Here is an 8,389-nt window from a genome sequence, read left to right as displayed (position 1 = left end):
TATATATATATATATATAGCATGTACTGTAATATACAGTGGCCTGTGGGCACAGTCTGCAGACCATACATTACATTATGTTTTATGCACCAGCTCCTACTCTTGTACTGCCAAAAATAGAGCTTACTTGTACAAGTTGTGTTATCTGCACAACTGGTACAGCCTTATGTCCCATTCTGTTCACCACTGGCTGGCTCAGGTGCTGAATTAATTCATTTTAAACAAATTGTCCACTGAACCCTGAAATTAATGACTTTCAAATCTGTACTAAGGAGACTTTCCTGTAGCTATAACCACCCATTATAAATCAAGATCTCTTTGTCCTGCTTATGCCCCATGACATGCTCAGGGCACAAGATTGATATGGGTAAACTGTGAAATAACCTGAACAGGATCTGGATGTGTGTTTGTAGAACTGGGGTGCCCTCTAGTGCACCGGGTGTGATGCAGAAACACTTCTCATTGGGTAGGCCACTACAGTATTATCTACTCTATTAAACTCTGGCCACTGTACTATGTTTCCCTACCCTTATATTTGTTAGGGGCATGATTGGCTAAAAATGCAGGCTGTAATGGAAACTGTTAATATCCAGTTAAACCAGCTATGCCCATACACACTCTGTACTAGCTGCCTAGCCTGGCATACAGTTGTATTCCTGCAACCCATTTAGGCACATGGGTATTTATTTGGCTGTGGAGACAGACTTGCTTAACCATGGCACTGTAATGAGTTATACTAATTCTTCCTCTTCCCAGAACCCTAGACATGCCCAAGCACAATTTCCAGGTGAGGAAACCATTGCTCCCATATGAAGAAGCTTATGGTAGTGCTGTCCCTTCTGCAACAGCTATCAGAAGCTTACTGTTCAAGGTTCAGTCATGCAGCAAGGCTGTACCACGATTTCTGCAATGGTACTGAACATGGATTGATTCCATCTACCAGTTAGTTCTGTTGGTTGCTGAACCTCATTACAACCCTTGACACGTAATGGGAATATGAGAGCAAACAAGAGGGAGCATGTGTCAGGGACTATTTGTGCATTTTGCAACAAAGAGTTCATGAATAAAATGCATAACTACGGTAGTGTTGGGAGCAGAAAGCAGGACTCCCTCTCCTAAGAGAAGTAGCCTGATCACTGGGCTATGGGGTCATGCTCCCCCTTGCTGGCTCTCTGTTTGGTCCCCTATCCTTACAGTCCTTTCTACATTGTATCACAGCTTCAACAGGAGCCATGGGGACTGCCCTTTGCTGTGCCTTGTCTCTAGCTCAGCGTAGAGATAGCTCTTTGGAAGTGGCAGGCGAGACTTTGAGCTCCAACCCCCTCAGACTGAGGAAGGCCCCTCATGCACCTAGGCCGCACTGTCTTGACACAGCTGAAGCCATACTAGCAATGCTAGTTTGCCATCATTTTCATAATCTGGGTATGGCAATAAATAGATTGTATTCCAGAGAGTCACAGTTGCCATAGAAACATTATTGATGTTCCCAATGCAGTGTGCAGGAAAACTATGCCTTCCTGTTCTTTCCCATGCATGCTGGAATACTTTAAGACTCTGACATCATGGATTTTACCTGGCAGCCCAGTGTTGACATCCATGAAGTAATCTGTGTGATGCAACAGAGTAGTATGACTGTACCTGTAGTTCTAGTCACCTCTGGCCTGATTAGGGGAGTAAAGCACTGGAAAGAGTTACATGAAGGAACCCTGAACAGTTTGAGAAGCTCCAAAAATGTTCAAATGCCTGTTACCTTTGCCCCTGCCCCCTACCTTTTGCCCTATATCTACAATATGTAGCATACGGAGCCTAAGATAGGGCTTCTAGGAGCTAATGCAAGACAAAAAAGTAATTATAAGCAGCAGCCTGGAGGCCTTTCTTTATAGCAGCATGCACTTCCAGTACAATCTGTCCTTTACAAAAGGGCTCAGAAGGAAACTCCTGGCCAGTCTCCACAATGCTGTTGCAGAGTCTTACTCAGAAGGGCAATCACTTGCATTTGCATGTTTCCTCTGTCAAGCTTTGTTTAGCAATGAAGTGCTTGTGCCCATTAGCTACTGTCCTGACTCTCTCAGGGTAGACCCTTAAAAGTAAGGAGAAGCAGGAAGCTTTGGGTTCACAAAAAAAACACAGCTCTGATGGCACAAAAGTTGCTGCGCAGACACAAACCAAATGTTGTTCCTTGTAAATGTAAAAATGATTAATGCGACTAACCAGGAATAAAATCATGGTCCCTTTAAAAAAAAAAAACCAAAACAACCCCCGCCCCTTAAAATACATGCAAAATTCTTTCTAAACAGAGGTAGTAGGTTGTCATGTCTCCCGGTCTAATATTACCAGCAAAAATGGGATTTTGGTCCTAACAGAGTCCATAGCTCTCAGTAGACTTATGAAATCCTTCACTTATCACATCATAGTGGTATGATGTGGAAATTAAGACTGGTCACAAAGTGTAGAAGGATACCAGTTGAATCATGATATTTAATATAATAAAATATAAGATAAATATGATAAAATATTTCTCTTTTAGTATGATAAAATACACGAATCTAAATGCAGCGAGCTACTTTTTCCCTAGTGCATCTGCAGAAAACCTAGTATCTGTATTATAGCATACAAACAAGCATTAACAGGTAGATTAGTTATAACTTTGCTTTTTTGTTCTTTTCCCCCCTCAGGTATTTCAGTCGTACCCTGGGAAAGCTAATGAGAACTGTGTGGGACAACACAGGGTAAATCTGATTACTTTTCTAGTGGAAACACAATCTCCCTAAAATTTTATCAACTTAGGTAAAATTAGACAAGAATTAATTTACTAAAATTATATTCCTGTAGAATTTAACATAAGAGAGCTTTAGGAAAGGTTACTGTAGTTTCACATTGGGGTACAGGTAAAGTTTTCCCTGAAGATTTTTCCACAGTCCCATATATAGCCATAGAAGCATTTCTTTACCTTTAAAGTGTTTGTTTTGAAAGAGTAATTTTGTCAGCAGTTTTAAAATTATTTATGTTTACACAGTGCAGAGTTCATTGTGGGCACTACTAGAAGCAAAGAATATTATTAAAACAATAGAAAAATCTTGTTTTCTTTCAAAATCACAGTATTGTTTGGTTTTAAAATCCTCTATCTTTTCCTATTACTTCAATCATTTTAACAAATTGAATGAGATCATTCACTATTTATTTATTACATTTATATGCTGTTCTTCTTATCAAAGGCTCAGGGCAGTTTACAGAAGCAAAGAAAATAAATTATAAAATAAGAGAACAAAAGAGCAAAACAGAGAAACAACTTGTAAAAGCCAACACAGTATTAAAATACACTATAGAGCAGAATCCCCTACCAGTCACCAAACTTTTATTTTACCCAGTGGAGAAAAAAAATCCAAATTCTGAATGTAAGCAAAGATGAGTTGAAAGTAAAAATCAGATGCCCAACTAAATATTGTCTCTTTCAGGTGAATAATAATATACAGTCAAAATATGCCCTCTGGTGTTCATACAAAGTTATTATGAGTTTCACTCAAAATATTAGGAAAAGAATTGTTTGAAATAAATGAAAGATATTGAATTGTAATTAAACAGATTGTGTCTTCAGTAATAATTAAGATGCTAATGTTATGTTTTTTGCCTTAGATACTGGTGAAGACCTGTAATATCAATAATGGGTTTTATTTATTTAAGTACGTGTATACATCCTCAGCACAAAAAAAACAAACACAGATAACGGTAAGAAGAATCTTTATGTTCATATTTCTTGCTTGTGAGTGATAGGATAAGCAAATTGTCCCTGAAGGAATAATCATTTTTATTTTGTCCTTAGAGTCTAGGGGTTAAAGTGTTGCTAGCAGAGACAACCTTAAAAATGCAAAATTATTTCTAAACAGGGAATAGAGTATGTCATGTCTCCTGATCAAATATTACCAGCAAAAATGGGATCTTAGTCCAGATACAGAGTCTGTAGCCCTTAGAAGAGTTATGGATTTCTTTAGTTATCCTATCACAAAGGAAATTAAGACTGGTCACAAAGAATGGAAAGTGTACCAGACCCGCTTATGTTAAATGGACCAGTTTAGTGCCAGAAAGCAAGAACTATCATATGACATTGCTCCTTTTATTCTTTTATTCCAGGGGTTGTCAACCAGGGGTATGCATACCTCTGGGGGTACTTAGACTAGTCGTAGGGGGTATGTGTGGGCAGGTGGGAACTGAGTGCTGCCACCTCCCAGGAGCAGGGCCGGGGACAGGTGAGTGCAGCGGAGCCCCTGTCTGGGGCAGGGAAGTTTTGCATGCAGCAGCGGTGCCCTCCACATACCAACCCAGTGAGCTTCCCCGCCCCACAGAGGGACACTGCTACCCTCACCCCAGCCTGGTGAGCTTCTACGCCCCACCCCACCCCAGCCCAGTCCTGCTCCTGGGAGGAGGCAGCACTCCATCCCCTCCTGCCCATGCGCTGTCTCCACCTCCTTGCTCTTCCATGTCTAGCCGCACATTACCCGCCCACTCGGCATCCAGCCTCTACCCCCCAGCTGCGAGTTACCCTCTTCCCCAAGCTCAGCTTTCAGCCATGCGCTAACCCCCCTTCCCCCTCCCCCCCACTTGGTATCCAGCCTCCACGGGTACTTAAACTAAAATTGGTTGAAAACCCCTGTTTTATTTGAAGACTCTACATGTAACTTGTAACATATAAATTGATCTAATGGGCTTAGAGAAACCTTATAAATGCCCTTCTCAAGGAAAGGCTGTAGTAATTAGCAAGAAGCAATGAATTATGAGATTAATTTGTACTGAAACTTGCATAGGATTATCCATATCCTCAAATCAAATGATGCATTTCACTTTTACACTACATTTCAGAAAGGTGAGGAATATGATAAAAGCCAAGTTTCTAATCACCAGTTTAAAAAGGAAGATGAATCAAAGAAGCCTTCAGAAGACTTCCAGGTTCAAGTGGGAGGTGAAGACCATAAATACCTTCTTGAGAATGGAACTATCAGGAAGTCTGAGAACAAAAGCATTTCTGACAGGCAGAAATTCGTTGGAGTTACTGGAAACACCAGTGACTGGGATGCCCATCAAATTCACTTAGAAGTCAGTGTGTACAAAGATGACAGTGAGAAAGTTACTGGGAATACCACTGTGGGCATAGAGGGCAGTGGTGACCTTGATTTCTTAGACCAAATTGAAGGTGGTGTTACTGTCATTTCTGGTACTGGCCACGATGCCAGAGGTAGCGGCCATCAGGATGCGAAGAGCACTGGTTACACAGAAAGATATGGACAAGATAGAGAGAAAGATCAGTCTGGCTTAACGGGTATTAATGAATCAGAGGGTACTGATTATAATGCCACCAGAGAAAAAGATAAAGATGCCATTGAAACCCAGGGTAGTAATGGCTATAGGGACATCCCCAAAAAAGATAAAGCCATTCATCAGGACCCAGTGAGCAATAGTTATTTAGGGGTTCCTATGACAGACAAGGATGGCACCAGAGATAAAGAGTTTGACAATGAAGGAAGTGGCTACACAAATTTTATAGATAAGGATGAAGACAATTTTGCCACTGGCAATGGGGGTGCCCATCTTGATATAGGAGTCACTGACTCTATAGATATTCCAGAAAGAATGGAGCATATTAAAGTGGGTAAAGAAGGCATGGATAATCAGTCATATTTTTCAGAAACAGGAGAAGCTAAGATCATTAAGGGCAATCATGTGGAAGGATCTGACCTCACTAAAGGTGATAGGAAAAAAGATGAAGTTAGTGGGAGGGCTAATAGTCATGTAAAAGAGCCAGATGTCATTAAACCACAGAAGAATGAGAGGGCTGGTATCCATATAGAGGGACCAGGTCCCACCAAAGGAGATAATGAAGACAAAGGTAAAGGCAAGGGAGGGACTAGAAGTCACATGGAAGGCCCAGATATCATTAGACCACAAAAGAATGACAAGGGTGAAGAAAACATCATTAATGGAAGGACTCATAGTCATGTAGAAGAACCAGATGTCAGCAGACCACACAAGATAGATAAAAGTGAAGTTAACATCTTTAGTGGAAGAACTAGCAATCACATTGAGACACCAGATATCATCAAAGCACATAAGACAGATGAAGGTGAAGGTAACATTGTTAGTGGGAAGGCTGGCAGTCATGTAGATTATGGTTTCACAAAACAGCTTAAAAAAGATAAAAGTGAACTCATTCTCCCTGGTGGAAGGGTTGGTACTTACATGCAAGAACCAGATAAAGGTAGAAAGATACACAAGAAAGATAAAAGTAAAGTCACTATCCCGAGTGAAAGGGTTGGCTCTCATGTACCAAAAACAGATGTCATCAAGACACACAAAAAAGATAAAGGTGAAGTCACTGTCTCTAGTGGAAGGGTTAGTACTCATGTACAGAAACCAGATGTCACCAAAGTACACAAGAAAGATGACAGTGAAGATAACATCATTAGTGGGAGGTCTAGTATCCAGACAGAGAGACCCGATTTCACTAAACCGCATAAAAAAAATGTTGATATGAGTCATGGAAATGCTTCCAAAGGCAAGCTGGGGATCACTTACACAAATGTTCCAAAAAAGAAAGGAAATATTATTGATGTTAGACTTACAGCAGGGAAAAAAGATATAACAAAAGGAGGGACTGCTTATACTAAGGTTCCTGGAAGCAGTACAAATGTCAAGACCAGTGCTGGACATTCCAGAGGGAAGACAAAAGATACTGGTCACAGATATACAGAGACAAAAGATGGCACTCAATTCTTCACAGGTCATGAACATCTCAAATACAGTAATACTGGTAATGTCCATAAGACTGATAATACTAACATAAAGAAACATTCTTTTCATACTCGTGGTACTGATGAAAATGTTAAAAAAACAAGTCCCAAGAGTGAGAAAAGTGATGCTGAAACTGATGAACGATATACAGGCAGGGTTTATCTAGGGCATGACAGAGTCCTAAGGAGAAAGGGCACCTGGCATGGTAAAAAGGGCTGGACAGCTAAGTATGTCCATGGCAACAAAGATGACAGCAGCCAATCATCTGATAGTGAGAGGGCAAGCAGAAGTGATAGTCGCCAGGCCTATGACTTTTACCAGAATGATCAGCCGGACAATTACTGGTCAGCTCAGAGTATTCAGGGTGATCGAGATCTGTCAGCTGAGAAAAACTAGAGGGACAGCTACAGCCAGATTGCAGAGCAAGAGAAAGATTATTCTCAAGAGATTTGTCAAGAGCAGAGTAGCAAGCAGGAAGGCAGTTTTATTGGCTGAAGTTCCATCACAGAAAATCTTATTCCATAAGGCAGCAATTCTCCAACTGAAATGTCAAAATGATACATGATCTGCAGTCAGGCTGGCATGAGAATTGCTTTATAATATGAGAATAAAGAGGCACTGTAACTACTCTGATTCAAATGACCTATGTGTTACACGAAGTATTTTTGAGTTTTTCCAATGGCAAGGTAAATTTTAAAGCCTATTATATGGTAGTTGACTTAATTTCATATTATGAAAACAGTTTATTAGGAGGCTACAAGCAAAAATATGTTTGGACTCAATGGAGCAAAATCCTATATAGAGTATATACTTGCATAATATGACACAATGAAATAAAGAATAAGAAAAGTCACCTGTCTTAGTTATTTCATTTTAAAAGGAAGTATTATGTGAAGTATTTTGAGAAAAAAATTATACATATATAATAGAGAAATAGGCTGAGCTGAGCTGACACTTGCCTTTAAAGTATGCTTTTTACTGCATAAATGAAACTGCATTCCACTTAATCTGGCCACAGAAGGAATTTTGGGGGAAAATTTATACAAGAAGCTGCTTTTTAACTATCAATATGTGTTTGAAAAAGAATGCCTGTAAATATGTCTTGGGAGTCTAATGATACTCTGATTTTCTGACAAGAATATTGAGAGTAAAGGGTGCCTGTAGACATTTGGGGAGTCTGCTCCAATGCACTATAATTACAATGGGTCGGAGCAGACTTGATTAATCAAGTCTGCTGGAGCATGCTAATTAGCACACCACCAGCCTCCACGTCTCATCTATCAGCATCTCTGCACTTCAAAATGATGGCAGGGTGCTTTAACTAATGCTTGTTCAACCTGTCGGGGTTCTGCATCGTGATGGGGGGGAGGATGTGAGGGGGTCCCCACATCTCACCATGATCCCTCACACCCACACCCTGCCCACCCAAGCTCCATGCTCCCGCTGCCCCCCGGCCACGCTGCCACCAGCCCCAGCCCCACTTTTCCTGCTGCCACCTTGCTGCAGCTCCCCTTCTTCCCCACTGCTCCCTACCTGCTGCCCAGAGCAAGCAGGATGCCGGGGCAGCAGAGCAGGTCCTCCAGTGGCAGCAGCAGCAGCCCCACCCAGAA

At 41.0% G+C, this 8,389-nt stretch overlaps 1 protein-coding gene across 2 annotated transcripts in view; it reads left to right on the top strand.

Moving 5' to 3' along the window:
- LOC109304110 (filaggrin-like) overlaps positions 1–7,632 on the top strand; it is an 11,819-nt gene extending 4,187 nt beyond the window's left edge. The window contains exons 3-6 of one of the 2 annotated variants that reach the window (XM_019526616.1): positions 2,675–2,728; positions 3,633–3,725; positions 4,854–5,816; positions 6,105–7,632. In XM_019526616.1, coding sequence (XP_019382161.1) covers positions 2,675–2,728; positions 3,633–3,725; positions 4,854–5,816; positions 6,105–7,175 — 2,181 coding nt within the window. In that variant the 3' untranslated portion in view covers positions 7,176–7,632. The remainder of the gene's footprint in view (positions 1–2,674; positions 2,729–3,632; positions 3,726–4,853; positions 5,817–6,104) is intronic. The other variant, XM_019526617.1, reaches the window with a different exon arrangement.
- Positions 7,633–8,389: the final 757 nt, after the last annotated feature.

This window comes from Gavialis gangeticus, unplaced genomic scaffold, assembly GCF_001723915.1.
Source record: "Gavialis gangeticus isolate Ggan-Ray unplaced genomic scaffold, GavGan_comp1, whole genome shotgun sequence".
In the NCBI taxonomy this organism is placed as follows: domain Eukaryota; kingdom Metazoa; phylum Chordata; order Crocodylia; family Gavialidae; genus Gavialis; species Gavialis gangeticus.
This window is presented reverse-complemented; position numbering and strand designations above follow the sequence as displayed.